A 17,003-nucleotide genomic window follows, 5' to 3' on the forward strand; every position below is an offset into this window, starting at 1 on the left:
ACATTCATGCAAAAAAGGCATTTGGAATTTTAATAGGGAATGCATTTCGTCTGTAAGTCAGTTTGGGGAGTATGGCCCCTGTAAGAATATTAAGTCTTCCAGTCATGAACATGGGATCTTTCTCACACTTAGTTCCCCTTTAACTTCTTCAGCTATGTTTTGCAGCTTTCACTGTCCAAGTTCTGTATTTGCCACACTTCTTGTGGCTGGCACTGTTCTGGGTATGAAAGATGCAGTAGAGAGTAAAATAGATTTCAAAACAACCACCACCACCTTGACTTAATGTAGTTTACCTTTTTATGAAACACTATAAATAAAGCAAATGAATAAAATTTGGAAAATTGTAATAAGTGCACTGAAGAAAAATAAAGGAGAGAAGGGGGACAGGGAGTGGGTACCACTGGGGGTGGGGCTTCCAATTTTAAATAGCGTGGTCAAGGCAGGCCTCACAATGATGGTGACATTTAAGCAAAGACACGAAGATAGTGACAGAATACGCCATGAGTTATCTGGCCGAGGAGCATTCCAGATGAATTCCTTTGGCTGCAGAGGCCCTGAGCTTGAAATACATCTGGCATATTTGAAGAACTGCATGGAGGCCAGTGTGGATAGAGCAATTAACCTCAGGGGAAATCAATCAGATGGAATGCCAAGGCCGAGTCATGAAGGACCTGATAGACCACTGTGAGAATTTGGCTTTTGTCCTGAATTACATGGAATGACAAGAGTTTAGAACAAAAGAAACAAGCATTTTATGTCTTTGCATAAGTATGTGTGTAGATACACAATGCATATGCACATGGAAGGGGTGTGAATGTCTGTTTGTGCATGTCTACAGGCAGGCAGTTGTGTTCTTCTGGAGAGAGATTCCACAGGTATCTGCGAGGTTTCCTCAAGAAGCTACCCCATCACGTACTCTTCCTCTCAACCTCATGGTTTCTCTCTATTCTTTCTATCTTGTTCACTCCACATTCCAGAGAGACAGAGGGCTGCTGGGTTTGGTTGTTTCACCCTGTTGGATGAAATAGTCTTCTTTCCTTTAGGACACCACTCGTTTCACTGGGCTAGACATGTGAGATGGTTCTGGGGGCTCCCTTCATCTGAGAAAAGATGCTCTCACCCTACTAATACCCTTTGAAATCCAAAGGGAAACCAGGGAGAGGTCAGGAGAAACGTTCTGTTTATAGAGTTCTTAGCTCCAAAACCACATCCAGAAGTAGCAGTAAGGGTGGGGGTTGGTGGCAGCTAATGGGGCACCTGGCTGGCTCAGTTGGTTAGGCGTCTGACTTTGGGTCAGGTCGTGATCTCAGGGTCCTGGGATTGAGCCCCACATCAGGGTCCCTGCTCCATGGGAGTCTGTTTCTCCCTTTCCCTCTCCTCCTGCCCCTTCCCCATTCATGCTCTCTTTGTGTCTTTCTTAAATAAATAAATAAATAAAATCTTAAAAAAAAAAAAAAAGAGGAGGGGGGCTAGAAGAGGAGAAGGAGGAACAGGGTAGTACAAGTAGTAATAAATGCTGACATATCAGGGTAGATGGAACGTTGTTTTGAATGAACCTTCTCATTGAATCCCTGCAGCTAGGTCCATCTGTCATTTCACAGAATGATTTCTTGAATTCAAATAAGTACGGTTTGTACATTCAAAAATTATTTACCTTTGACGTAGGAAATAGATTTCTTGGTATCGGTTTGCTGGGATCTGCATGGTAAAAATTGTCTGTGAGTGGTATGGCAATTCCCATATTAGATGGGGGCCTGTAGTTTATCTGTAAGTGATTAAGCAAAGAAAACAAGTAATTCATAATTATTTATTAAGTCTTTAACTTAAAAATCTTGATTTTCCAGAAAAAACATTCAAAGCAAATATTTCATTTTTAGTTCCAGGCAGTAGAGTAAATTTCTATTCTTCCTGTACTCCCTATACTTTATTTTTCTGGGCTTTCAACAACCTTAGCCCATGGCAATATAATTGTTTGGAACTTGTAAATAAGTGAAAAATTTTTAGTATGTAAAATAGTGACCAAAAGGAAATGCAAGAAAGTTTCAACACCTCATAAAAAGTCTTAGTGATATATTTAGTAAATAAATCTTCAAGTTTGGTCAGTTGGGTTTTTTGACACAGAGAAAATCTTAAGTAATAAGTTCATCAGCAAAGAATAATAATACATGTTTTTTTAAAGTGTCACAGACTCTGACAAGGCAGAGATTAAAATGGCAACTACATCGAAATGGAACCAGTAAGATGGAACCAGGACAGGTCAACATAATGGCAGATAACTGTATATAGCACAAAAGCCCCAAGATTACGTCCCCATAATACAGCATAAAATAATTTTTAAAATGGTGAGACTGAGTTACCAGGAAAAGTCATTATTTCAGGATGTGTTGGCCTTTTAGAAATAAATAATCATCACATCCTCAAGATGACAAGAAGATTGACCAATAACTGGAGTGTTTTGTGCATATCAGGAAAGAAATGCAAAGACGGGATGGCCAGCCAATCACACAAAAGTAACATATCACGGGTACCCTTAAAACAATCCACTTAGGTTTCTTACCGGCAAAGTTTTGATCATGTTGAAACCTTGACTGTCTTTATGAACACCACTAATCCAGTCTTCCAGTGGGATAAGTTTACTAGGGATGTGATGCATAGATTTGAGATAACTACAGCTGTTTTTCATCACTGGCACGACTGTGGTGACTAAACACTCAATGGATGCCCCCCAGACAACTAATGCCAATGACGTTGAACCCTGAGGACATCCAAAGAAATGAAGGTTATTCAAAGGGGCTGTTAAATCACTGCTTCAATTTCCTTGCTGGTTATGGGTGTAGTGATCTGAAGGGGCACCTGCCCCCCAGTATTTATAGCAGCCATGTCCACAACAGTCAAATTATGGAAAGAACTTAGACGTCCATCAACAGGTGAATGGATAAAGAAGACATGGCATATACATACAATGGAATATTACTCAGCCATCAGAAAGGAACTGGAGGGTATTATGCTGAGTGAAATAAGTCAGTCAGAAAGGCAATTATCATGTAGTTTCACTCATATGCAGAATATAAGAAACAGCGCAGAGAAAGGGGATTAACCTCCGCATCAGGATCTGCACTCAGTGGGGAGTCTGCTTGTCCCTCTCTATCTCCCTCTGCCTCTCCCCTCACTCATGCTCTCTTGGTGTCTCTCTCAAAACAAATAAAAAAATTTTTAATGTAGAAATACTAATAACTGTGATGATGTTGTAGACTCTGGTACCTCTATCCCCATACTCTGTAATCATTAAAAATTATATATATGTTTTTCTAATTTTTTACCAAAACACATTGAACCATCATCTATGCAGGATTCTACTATTAAAGGAAATGTGGTTGGAGGTAGGAGAGGCACACATTAAGTAAGAGACAAGGAAGCAAACATAAGAATCCCAAAAGTTAGACATTCTATAACACAACTGATCTGATTTCTACAATTCAATGGCAAGTGAAGAAAACGGACCGGTACCTAAGACACTTGAGAAAAAATAATCACATACCATGTGAGTCTTGTTTGGCTCCCAATTCAAAGCAAACAACTATAAAAATATTTTTGAGAAAATTGGGTAAATTTGATTATGGACTAGGTTTTGTTGGATACCAAAAAAAAAAAAAAGTTTTAGGAACAACAGTGGCATGATAATGGTTACATGAGAGATAATGCACATATTTTTTAGAGATATAAACTGAATCCCATAAGGAGTGAAATGACATGATGTTTGCTTTCACTCTAAAATAACTCACACTATAAAACAAAAGCCAAAAGGTGGGAGGAGGATGATAAAACAAAAGTAGCAAAGTCTTGACTCATTTGAGTATTAAGTATGGAAATTCTACTTTGGTCTATAGCTGAAAGTCTTCATGAGAAAGACAATTTGGGGATATGTAGAAAAAATATTCAGTGAATCAAAAGGATTAAATCATATAGTTAAGTGAAAGGGGTAAATGTTTTAAGGGCATTTACAATGCTTTCCCAGTTTTAGTTTTAGTTTTAGGGAAAAAAGAAAAGAAAAGTACTGTTAGTTCATAGTGATTGAGATTTTCCATGTGCCAGACATTTAGATGTCTTACTTGAATGATCATGGTGAATTCTCATACACCACCCTGTAAAGAAGGTATTATCATTTTCATCTTCATTTTGTAGATAAGAAAACTTAGCTATAGTAAAGCGGCCTTCCCAAGTTCACAGACAGCTCCAGAATTAAGATCTATACCAGGCAGTCTTGTCCAAACCTCGCTCATTGAGCCTCTGTTCCATAATGCTAAGATTTTATTTATTTTCAGAGAAAGAGAGAGAGAGAGAGAGAGCATGAGAGTACAAGCAGGGTGAGTGGTGGGCAGAGGGAGAAGCGGGCTCCCCGCTGAGCAGGGAACCACTCCAGGCTGGATCCCAGGATCCCAGGATCATGACAGGAGCTGAAGGCAGAAGCTTGACTTAACAGGTGTCCCCTGTAATGCTATACAGCCTTTTTTGTAATTCCCCAAATGTTAAAAGTGCTTAATCATTCTTGAGAGGTAGGATTATGTGTAATTTCTTCTTCTTTCTCTTAGCTTATATGCTAAGTTTTCCATAATTAATAGACTTTTTTGTAATGAAAGAAAATCTTACTTGACGCAAAGCTTTGCTAGCTGCAGAAATTTTCATTATGTAATTCTCACTATCATCAAAAGAGCCTTCACTTTTAACTTCCAGCAGATTTGCATTTCCAACAATGACGTTCAGTGGTGGTATTTCGAGTGTTTGAACGCCTATGGAAACAAAGCTAAAGGTTAAAATTAAATCATTGTATGTCAGTTATACTAAAAAAAAAATCTTGGAACTAAAAAAGAAAAAAAATAAATCATGGGAATTTTAAACAATTTCATAATGACTAGCTAATCAGGATTCTAGAACATGTACAGAATCTATTCTAAAGGCTTCATAATGGCTACAGCTATAATTAGGAATTCATAGAAAGTTAAGTTTGATGGTTCTTAGAATAATTTAACTTCACAAATATTTTCTCCTAGAGATATTGCTTACCTCCATTTCTCATTCTTCAGCCAAGGTCTCAAATGCATGGAAAGGTCACTTGGACAGTACTGATACCACTGAGCTGCATGGCTCAGTGAAGAAACTGTATGGTGACTAACACAATAAAAATAACTAAAAAAGAAAGAAACTGAAGGATGCCTGCTCAGTTTCAAGAGCTATCAGCCCACTGTGGCCACGACAAAAGGAGACCTGTCATCAGGCCAGTTTCTACCTGCAGGCCACCTGCCTGCAACCGCTCCATACTGAGAGATTTACTAGAATAAGATATTTGACAGACTATGTAGTCTATCTGCCATCTTTACTAATCAGCAAACCAGAACTGAGAGGTAGGAAATGATTTGCCTGGAGACTCCTGGATAGCAGTTTCCTTTAAACCAGAGTGAGCTGGCTAGTGCTTCCTAAACTGTTGCTGGGTGTTTCTGTTAAAATGCAGATTCTAATCTACCAGGACCTGCGGAGGGGGCCGAGGTTACCCACCCTCCACCTCAGCTATACTGAGGTATCACTGATGAAGAAAACTATATATATATATATATATATATATATATATATATATACACACATATATATGAGAAGAGAGTATAATGTGATGATTTCATACATATATGTCTATATACACACTGTGTATATGTATATGTATACACTGTGAAATGATAATTTAATTAACATTCACAAACTCACAGTTACTTTGTGTGTGTAGTGAGAACATATAAGATCTACTCTCTCAGCAAATTTCAAGTATAAAATACAGTACTATTATATTATTATTACTATTACTATTTTGAGAGAACATGGGGAGAGAGGGAAAAAGAGAGAGAGAGAATCTTAATCAACCTCCACACCCAGCATAGAGCCCAAAGAGGGTCTCAATCTCTCGACCCTCATCTCAGGACCCTGAGATCATGACCTGAGCCAAAATCAAGAGTCAGAAGCTTAACCAACTGAGCCACTCAGGTGCCTCTGATTCAGTATTATTAACTATGGGCCCCATGGCCTATGTTACATTCCCAGAACTTACTCATTTTACAACAAGAAGCTTATATTCCACTGACAAACATCTGTCCATTTTTTTCTACTCCCTAACCACTGGCAACTAGCATTTATTCTACCCTCTAGTTCTGTGAGTTAGACTTTTTAAAAATTAGATTCCACATCTGAGTGAGATGATACAGTATTTATCCGTCTCTTTGTGGCTCATTTCACTTTCCATATCCTCCAGGTTCATCCATGTTTCTGCAAATGGCAGAATTTTCTTCTTTTTTATGGCTTAATAATAATCCATGTCCTCTCTCTCTCTCTCTCTCTCTCTCTCTCACACACACACACACACACACACACACACACACATTTTCTTTATCCATTCATCCATCAACCAACACTTAGTTTGTTTCTGTACCTTGGCTATTATAACCTGCAATGAACATTGGAGGGCAGATATCTCTTTGAGATCCTGACTTTGTCTCCTTCAGATATATACCCAGACATGGGATTTCTGGATCATTGGGTAGTTCTACTTCAAATTTTTTGAGGAACTGCCATACTTTCCATGGTGGCTGCTCCAGTTGCCATTTCCACCAACAGTGCATGATATTTGTCCATATCCTCACCAATGCTTCTCATCTCTTGTCTTTCTGACACTTGCCTTTCTAACTGGTTTAAGGTGATATCTCACTGTGGTTTTGATGTGCGTTTTCCTAATAATTTGTGATGTTGAACACCTTTCCCCATATCTGTTGGCCATTCATATGTCTTTTTTAAAAAAAAGATTTTATTTATTTATTTGACAGACAGAGATCACAAGTAGGCAGAGAGGCAGGCAGAGAGAGTGAGGAGGAAGCAGGCTCCCTGCTGAGCAAAGAGCCTGATGTGGGGCTTGAGCCCAGGATCCTGGGATCATGACCTAAGCCGAAGGCAGAATCTTTAACCCACTGAACCACCCAGGCACCCCTCATATGTCTTCTTTGAAAGACATCTACTCAGATTCTTTGTCCATTTTTTAATTGCATTATTTGTGGGGTTTGTTTTTTTGCTATTGAGTTGTATGAGTTTCTTATACATTTCAGATATTAACTGCTTATCAGATATATGGTTTACAAATATTTTCTCCCACTCCATAGACTGTCTTTTCATTTTGCTGATGGTTTCCTTTGTTGTGCAGAAGCTTTTTAGTTTGATGTAGTCCCACTTATTTACTTCTGTTTTTGTTGCCTTTGATTTTTGTGTCATATCCAGAAAAGTCAGTGTCAAGATCAAAGTCAATGATCTTCTCCCCTATGTTTTCTTCTAGGAGTTTTGTGGTTTTAGATCTTACATTTAAGCCTTTAATCCATTTAAGTAATTAATCCATTTCATTAATTAATTTCATTAATTAGTAAGATAAGGGTTCAGTTTCATTCTCTTGGATGTGATTAACCAGTTTTCCTAATACCATTAATTGAAGTGACTATTTTATTCCACTGCATGTTCTTGGCTCCCTTGTTAAGGGCTGTCTATTTTAGTCCATTGGGCTATGTGTCTGGCTTTTATGCCAGTATCATAATGTTTTGATTAAGATAATGTAATATAGTTTGAAATCAGGGAGTGTGATGCCTCCAGTTTTGTTCTTCCTAAAGACTGCTTTAACTATTCAGGGTCTTCAATGTGACATATGACATTAATCTAATGAAAGGTAAAAATCATTGATCATCGCAATAGATGTAGAAAAAGCATTCTACAAAAAAAAAAAAAGCATTCTACAACATTCAATGTCCGTTCATAATAAAAACTGTTGACAAATTAAGTATAGAAGGAATGTATTTCAACACAATAAAGGTCATAAATGACAAGACCATAGCTATCTTCATACTCATATGCCATCATACTCGTCATACTCAAAGCTTAAAACTTAGGAAAAAAAAAACCTTAAAACATGGCCTCTAAGATCAGAAACAAGAGAAGGATGCCTACTCTTACTACCTCTCTTCAACATGGTACTGGAAGCCCTACCTAGAACAATTAAGCAGGAAAAAGAAATAAAAGGCATCCAAATCAGAAAGGAAGAATTAGGGGCACCTGAGTGGCTCAATGGGTTAGGTCTCTGCCTTCCACTCAGGTCATGATTTCAGGGTCCTGGGATCGAGCCCCGCATGGGACTCTCTGCTCAGCAGGGAGTCTGCTTCCTTCTCTCTCTACCTGTCTCTCTGCCTACTTGTGATCTCGCTCTCTTTCTCTCTCTGTGTCAAATTAAAAAAAAAAAAAAGAAAGGAAGAAATAAAATTGCCTCTGTTTGCAGGTAACAGGATCTTACATAGAGATAAGTAATGCCCCAGAATCCAGAACACAGATCAGTTGTGTTTCTAAATACTAACAATGGACTATCCAAAAGAGAAATTAAGAAAACAATCTCATTTACAATAGCACTAAAAGGAATAAAATACATAGGAATAAATTTAACCAATGAGGTAAAAGACCTGTACACTGAAAACTATGAGATATCAGTGAAAGGAACTGAAGAAGACACAAATAAATGGAAAAACAGCCCATGTTCATAAATTACAAGAATATTCTTAAAATGTCCATACCTACAGACTCAGAGCAATCCATATCAAAATTCCAATAGGGTTTTTCACAAAAATAGAAAAACACCCCTAAGATTTGTATGGAATCACAAAAGATTCTGCATTTTTAACAAGCAGCTAGGTGCTGCTTATGTGGTCGGTCTAGGCACTCACACTTTGAGTAGCATGCACTAGGCTTTTCTTCACAAAGAAGCAATAGAGTTGATTTGCTGATGATTACTCTTTGCTTCCATCAAACTAAATGAGTAAAATTGTACCATTCAACAATGGATTTGATATATTTTAAAGCTGAAATATTTAGAACACTGTGGGCCTTGCACTGGAATATGAAGAGATAAAACAGGAACAGAGTTTTAAAAATCCAGAATGGTCAAGATGATAGGTAAATTGTTTACTGTATTCTGACGCCAGTTAAGAAAGGTCACACTATTCAAGAACTGTTGTTGGAACAACTTGTTAATCACCTATAATATATCAAAGTGAAATCAATGTAAATTAAAGACTTAGATGGAAAGTTAAATTAAATTAAAACTCTAGAATTACTTGAAGGAAATATGGACAATTAGTCATATAATCAATGAGAAAAGATTTTAAGAGTTTTAAGAGGAAGGGTTTTTTATTTTTTAACAATATTTAAGTGCCACAGTATTGATTGAAACACAAAAAGATGTCCTCCAATTTTTTTTTTTTTTGGTAATTTTCATTTGTATAAATGCATTTGGTTTTGTTTTTCAAATGAGCTTTTTAAAAAATTGTGTTTTGTTCTTTCATTATGATTCATATATCTTCTTTTATCTCTTCGAGAGTTTTACATATAGTGTCTTTCTGATTTTTCTATTATCTTAAGTCCTTGGAGATTAAAGATCAAGTTCTTGGGGTGCCTGGATGGCTCAGTCAGGTAAGCAGCCAACTCTTGATCTCAGATCTTGATTTCAGGGTCATGAGTTCAAGTCCTGCTTTGGGTTCCATGCTGGGTGTGGAGTCTACTTTATAAGTAAGTAAGTAAGTAAGTAAATAAATAAATAAAATGAAAATGAAAATCAAATTCTCTTTTCTTCTGTTAGGTCATTTGGTTACATGGTTTTAAAATGTTTTCCTCAATTTATGTTCAATGGAGATCTATTTTTCCATGGAAGTCTATGTTCCCTGGACTATGGAAATATTTCTATAAAGGGTTTTATGCTTGCTTAAGCTGGGGCCCATGCATTAAAATTACTTCTCAGCTTGGGATTCCTACAATTGGTGTGTTGCCTCTAGGCGTTACATAGTCCTGGAGTTTGCAGTTTTTACAGGAGATCCTTTTTTCCCCACTTTGGGTCTCATGGAGATGGTAATTCCCTGAGCTCCCTCTTTGGGTTGGAAGATAAAGTTTTCATAATCCCCTTTTCATAATTTAAGCTCCCAGCTTTACTTACTGGTTTTGGTTCCAGCCTCCTACCACAAATTATATTCTGCCAACAGCTGGGTATTAAAATCCATCCCTCTGCCAACATGGCCCATATCTAAGCCTCACATCTTTCAGGGAGCCACAAATTAGCTAATTTCTCTGGCTTTGAGTTCCCTCTTCATTTTGGTGACAGAATTTTCTTCTCTTTCCCTCCCCCTTCCCTTCATCTTCCTTTCCTCTTTCTAGCTCAGTTATTTGCCAAAATTTTTGTTTTATTTTCCTTTATGCCATTTCTCCTTCATCTTTAGGAAGTTTAATTTCATTTTTGTAATAAATAAATGCCATGGAAAATGGGAAAAATAGAATACTATTTAAAAGCCATTTTTTTTGGCTCAAAATAAATATTTGAAATAACTACAACAATACCAAAGCAACTAAACAGGCTTCTTTTCAGAGGACAGCAAAAATCTAAACTAAAATCCCGTGTAAACTTGGGCTGCTAACTTAACATCATTTTTCTCATTTATAAATGAGAATTAAAATCTAGCCTTTTTGAGTTGTTGTAAGTATTAAGTGAAAAAATACATAAAAATAATTTAGTACAGAGCCTAAGAACATAGTAAATGTTCAATAATTAGACGCTAATACCGTTATTAATAGAATGTTCGCTACCATGTAAGCCAAAGATAATGGAAATATCAAAGAGTATATTTTACATTCAAGAAAAACAACATCTCCTTTTGATGTTTCCCAGTAAAAATAAACTTACCTTCTGTATTAGGTATAACCTTAACTTTGAAAGTGTAAGATTTCCCCAGATCAATGTATTTCAGGACATTGAGGAATAGGGAATGATCCTGTTGAAACCAATAATTACATGGTTTTGCATATATAGACCACATTCGTCCATTTCTGTGGCCCAAGTTGTGTAAGAACCAGGAGTCTTTTTGGATGATCATATTGTCGAGTATTCTGTCAGGCATGGTAGCAATAGCTAAAGCATTCTTATCATCTAAAATGCTTGTGATCAGGAAGCTGCTATGACCAGGAATCACCACTGTCTTCTCTACATCCAGGTCTTGAAATGAGGCATTAGTACCTGGAGATAAAAAAGGAATAATTTATTATAAAATAAAATAACCAATGTTATTTAAGCATCCTGGTGGACAGAACTGATGAAAACATTATTTGAGTTTTTAAACTGTGGTCTTAACCAGAGAACACACTGGCCGGCTTTGAGGTTAGAATTCAAATTATTTTGTAGAAAGTATATCACAAATATGTCAAACACAAACGTATTCTTAAACCTTTATTATTAAACTAGTTCCCTAAAATCCTCCGCGGGGCGGGGGGTGGGGGTGTGAAGACACCTTCGTAGGGCTAAGTAAGTATAAGAAAGCTGATTTCTTTACTTTAGAACTACCAAGAACCTTAATAACTTAGAATCTTTATTGTGATTCTAAGAGAAGGATAACATAGAGAGAAGGATAACATGAGAGAAGGATAACCTAAGAGAAGGATAACGTAGCCAGTGTTTCCCCAGGACCTAAAGGTCTGCCTATTATATAGAAGGTGCTCAACAAATATTTGTTGAGTAGATGAATAATTGATTATTTAGGAAGGGCATGAAGATTTAAAAGAACTAGACTTTAGGGCAGGACTGTGAGGAACATCCCCACATAAGATGATGTGAGAGGATCCATAAGAAGGCTGTTTCAAGGAAGGGGAGGTCACCACATTCAAATGTCTTGATACCTCAGGAAAGATACCAGCACACCAATGCTCTTCTCATTCTGAAAAAATCAACAGAAGTAGTCAGAAGAGACCCTCATTGTTCCCTTTGTTGTGTATGCATGCTCTAATTTCTCCCACTTTATTATTTTATTAACATATAATGTATTAATTTTTGTAGAGGTACCAGTCTGTGATTCATCAGTCTTACACAATTCACAGTGCTCACCATAGCACATACCCTCCCCAGTGTCCATCACCCAGTTACCTCATACCCCACCCCCCACCCCTGCAGCAACCCTCAGTTTGTTTTCTGAGATTAAAAATCTCTTATGGTTTGTCTCCCTCTCTGGTTTCATCTTTTTTCATTTTTCCCTCATTTCCCTTATGATCCTCTCTCTTGTTTCTCAAATTCCTCATATCAGTGAGATCATATGATAATTGTCTTTCTCTAATTGGCTTATTATGCTTAGCATAATGCCCTCTAGTTCCATCCATGTCATTGCAAATGGCAAGGTTTTGGGGTTTTCTTGATGGTTGTGTAATATTCATATATATATATATATATATATATATATATATATACACACACACACACATACACACACATAGATATATAGATAGATATAGATATACCACATTTTCTTTATCCATTCATCTGTTGATGGACATCTGGACTCTTTCCATAGTTTGGCTATTGTGGACATTGCTGCTATAAACATTGGGGTGCACCTGCCCCTTCACATCACTACATTTGTATCTTTGGGGTGAATACCCAGTAGTGCAATTGCTGGGTTGTAGGGTAGCTCTATTTTTAACTTTTTGAGGACCCTCCATACTGTTTTTCAGAGTGGCTGCACCAGCTTGCTTTCCCTCCAATAGTGTAGGAGGGTTCCCCTGTCTCTGCATCCTTACCAACACCTATTGCTTCCCAATTTGTTAATTTAGCCATTCTGACTGGTATGAGGTGATATCTCATTGTGGTTTTGATTTGTATTTCCTTGGTGCTGAGTGATGTGGCTCACTTTCTCATGTGTCTGTTGGCCATCTGGATGTCTTCTTTGCAGAAATATCTGTCCATGTCTTCTGCCCATTTCTTGACTGAATTATTTGTTCTTTGGTTGTTGTGTTGGATATGTTCTTTATAGATTTTGGATACTAGCCCTTTATCTGATGTCATTTGCAAATATCTTTTCCCATTCTGTTGGTTGTCTTTTGCTTTTGTTGACTGTTTCCTTTGCTGTGCAAAACTTTTTATCTTGATGAAGTCCCAAAAGTTCATTTTTGTCCTTGTTTCCCTTGCCTTTGGCGATATGTCTAGGAAGAAGTTGCTACAGCTGAGGTTGAAGAAGTTGCTGCCTATGTTGTCCTCAAGGATTTTGATGGATTCCTGTGTCACACTGAGGTCTTTCACCCATTTTGAGTATATTTTTGTGTGTGGTGTAAGGAAATGGTCTAGTTTCAGTCTTCTGTATGTGCTGTCCAATTTTCCCAACATCATTTGTTGAAGTGATTATCTTTTTCCATTGGACATTCTTTCTTGCTTTGTTGATTAGTTGACCATAGAATTGAGGGTCTATTTCTGGGTTCTCTATTCCATTCTATTGATCTATGCATCTGTTTTTGTGCCAGTACCACACTGTCTTGAAGATTATAGCTTTGCAATAAAGTTTGATGTCAGAATTGTGATGCCACTAGCTTTGGTTTCTTTTTCAACATTTTTCTGGCTATTTGGGGTCTTTTCTGGTTTCATACAAATTTTAGGATTGTTCCATTTCTTTGAAAAAAGTTGCTGGTATTTTGATAGGGATTGCATTAAATGTGTGGATTGCTCTAGGTAGCATAGATAGTTTCATAATATTTCTTCTGATCCATGAGCATGGAATGTTTTTCCACTTCTTTGCGCTTCTTCAATTTCTTTCATGAGTATTCTATAGTTTTCTGAGTACAGATTCTTTGCCTCTTTGGTTAGATTTATTCCTAGGTATCTTATGGTTTTGGGTCCAATTGTAAATGGGATCAACTTCTTAATTTCTCTTTCTTCTGTCTTGTTGTTGGTGTATAGAAATGCAACTGATTTTTGTGCACTGATTTTATATCCTGACACTTTACTGAATTCATGTATGAGTTCTAGAAGTTTCAGGGTGAAGACTTTTGGCTTGATATGATAAAGAATCATTTCATCTACAAAGACTGAGAGTTTGACTTCTTCTTTGCTGATTTGGATGCCTTTTATTTCTTTTTGTTGTCTGATTGCTGAGGCTAAGACTTCTAGTCCTATGTTGAATAGCAGTGGAGATAGTGGACATTCTTGCCATGTTCCTGACTTTAGGGGAAAAGTTCTCAGTTTTTCCCCATTAAGAATGATATTCACTGTGGGGTTTTCATAGATGGCTTTGATGATATTGAGGTATGTACCCTCTTATCCCTAGAATGTGAAGAGTTTTGATCAAAAAAGGATGCTGTACTTTGTCAAATGCTTTTTCTGCATCTATTGAGAATATCATATGATTCTTGTTATTTTTTTTAATGTATTGTATCACATTGATTGATTTGCAGATGTTGAACCAACCTTGCAGCCCAGGAATAAATCCTACTTGGTCTTGCTGAATAATCCTTTTACTATACTGTTGGATCCTATTGACTAGTATTTTGGCGAGAATTTTTGCATCCATGTTTATCAGGGATACTGGTTTGTAATTCTTTTTGATGGGGTCTTTGTCTGGTTTTGGGATCAAGGTAATGCTGGCCTCACAGAATGAGTTTGGAAGTTTTCCTTCCATTTCTATTTTTTGGAACAGTTTCAGGAGAATAGGAATTAATTCTTCTTTAAATGTTTGGTAGAATTCCCCTGGGAAGCCATCTGGTCCCAGGCTCTTGTTTGTTGGGAGATTTTTTTTATTACTCTTTCAATTTGCTTGCTGGTTATGGGTCTGTTCAGGTTTTGTATTTCTTCCTGGTTCAGTTTTGGTAGTTCATATTTCTCTAGGAATGCATCCATTCCTTCCAGATTGTCTAATTTGCTGACATATAGTTGCTCATAATATGTGCTTATAATTGTATTTCTTTGCTGTTGGTTGTGATCTCGCCTCTTTCATCCATGATTTTATTAATTTGGGTCCTGGGCACCTGGGTGGCTCAGTTGCTAATTGTATTAATTTGGGTCCTTTCTCTTTTCTTTTTGATAAGTCTGGCCAGGGGGTTATCAATTTTATTAATTCTTTCAAAGGACCAGCTCCTACTTTCATTAATCTGTTCTACTGTTCTTTTGGTTTCTATTTCATCAATTTCTGCTCTGATCTTTGTATTTCTCTTCTCCTGCTGGTTTAGGCTTTCTTTGCCTGTTCTTTCTCCAGCTGCTTTAGGTATTGGGTTAGGTTGTGTATTTGAGACCTTTCTTGTTTCTTGAGGAAGGCTTGTATCACTATATACTTTCTTCTTAGGACAGCCTTTGCTATGTACCAAAGATTTTGAACAGTTATATTTTCATTTTCATTTGTTTCCATGACTTTTTAGAAATTCTTCTAAATTTGGTTGACCCATTCATTCTTTGGTAAGATGCTCTTTAGCCTCCATGTATTTGAATTCTTTCCAACTTTCCTCTTGTGGTTGAGATCTAGTTTCAAAGCATTGTGGTCCAAAAATATGCAGGGAATTATCCCAATCTTTTGGCACCTGTTGAGACCTGATTTGTGACCCATGGTGTGATCTATTCTGGAGAATGTTCCATGTGCACTAGAGGAGAATATGTATTCTGTTACTTTGGGATGGAATGTTCTGAATATATCTGTGAAGTCCATCTGGTCCATTGTGTCATTTAAAGCCTTTATTTTCTTGTTGATCTTTTGCTTAGATGTCTGTCCTTTTCAGTGAAGAAGGTGTTCAAGTCCCCTAATATTATTGTATTGTTGTTGATGTGTTTCTTTGGCTTTATTATTAATTGGCTTATATAATTGGCTGCTCCCATGTTGGGGGGAAAAAAAAATATATATATATATATATATAAATATATAATTTTAATTTTTAATTTTTTCAGCATAACAGTATTCATTATTTTTGCACCACACCTAGTGCTCCATGCAATCCATGCCCTCTCCAATACCCACCACCTGAATCCCCCAACCTCCCACCCCCTGCCCCTTCAAAACCCTCAGATTGTTTTTCAGAGTCCATAGTCTCTCATAGTTCACCTCTCCTTCCAATTTCCCTCAACTCCCTTCTCCTCTCCATCTCCCCATGTCCTCCATGTTATTTGTTATGCTCCACAAATAAGTGAAACCATATGATAATTGATTTTCTCTGCTTGACTTATTTCACTCAGCATAATCTCTTCCAGTCCTGTCCATGTTGATACAAAAGTTGGGTATTCATCCTTTCTGATGGAGGCATAATACTCCATAGTGTATATGGACCACATCTTCCTTATCCATTCATCCATTGAAGGGCATCTTGGTTCTTTCCACAGTTTGGCGACCGTGGCCATTGCTGCTATAAACATTGGGGTACAGATGGCCCTTCTTTTCACTACATCTGTATCTTTGGGGTAAATACCAAGTAGTGCAATGGCAGGGTCATAGAGAATCTCTATTTTTAATTTCTTGAGGAATCTCCACACTGTTCTCCAAAGTGGCTGCACCAACTTGCATTCCCACCAACAGTGTAAGAGGGTTCCCCTTTCTCCACATCCTCTCCAACACATGTTTCCTGTCTTGTTAATTTTGGCCATTTTAACTGGTGTAAGGTGGTATCTCAATGTGGTTTTAATTTGAATCTCCCTGATGGCTTGTGATGATGAACATTTTTTCATGTGTCTGAGAGCCATTTGTATGTCTTCATTGGAGAAGTGTCTGTTCATATCTTCTGCCCATTTTTTTATATGATTGTCTATTTTGTGTGTGTTGAGTTTGAGGAGTCAACCTTTTGTCTCTACTGTCATTTGCAAATATCTTCTCCCATTCCGTGGGTTGCCTCTTTGTTTTGTTGACTGTTTCCTTTGCTGTGCAGAAGCTTTTGATCTTGATGAAGTCCCAAAAGTTCATCTTCGCTTTTGTTTCCTTTGCCTTTGGAGACATGTCTTGAAAGAAGTTGCTGTGGCTGATATCAAAGAGGTTACTGCCTATATTCTCCTCTAGGATTCTGATGGATTCCTGTCTCACGTTGAGATCTTTTATCCATTTTGAGTTTATTTTTGTGTATGGTGTAAGAGAATGGTCGAGTTTCATTCTTCTGCATATAGCTGTGCAGTTTTCCCAGCA

The 17,003-nt window shown here is 37.2% G+C and overlaps 1 protein-coding gene across 4 annotated transcripts in view; it reads right to left on the reverse strand.

The window, feature by feature from the left end:
• Positions 1 to 17,003, reverse strand: part of CATSPERB (cation channel sperm associated auxiliary subunit beta) — a 116,972-nt gene that overhangs the window by 14,472 nt on the left and 85,497 nt on the right. For all 4 annotated transcript variants that reach the window (XR_004385141.1, XM_032878646.1, XM_032878647.1 and 1 more), the window contains 4 exons: positions 10,787 to 11,122; positions 4,648 to 4,787; positions 2,558 to 2,755; positions 1,655 to 1,765 (listed from right to left, as the gene is read on the reverse strand). Coding sequence is in view for 3 of the 4 variants with exons in the window: in XM_032878646.1 (XP_032734537.1) it covers positions 1,655 to 1,765; positions 2,558 to 2,755; positions 4,648 to 4,787; positions 10,787 to 11,122 (785 nt within the window). In the remaining variant the exon portion in view is untranslated. The remainder of the gene's footprint in view (positions 1 to 1,654; positions 1,766 to 2,557; positions 2,756 to 4,647; positions 4,788 to 10,786; positions 11,123 to 17,003) is intronic.

Source organism: Lontra canadensis, unplaced genomic scaffold (genome assembly GCF_010015895.1).
Source record: "Lontra canadensis isolate GAN:19392208 unplaced genomic scaffold, GSC_riverotter_1.0 scaffold64, whole genome shotgun sequence".
Classification (NCBI taxonomy): Eukaryota; Metazoa; Chordata; class Mammalia; order Carnivora; family Mustelidae; genus Lontra; species Lontra canadensis.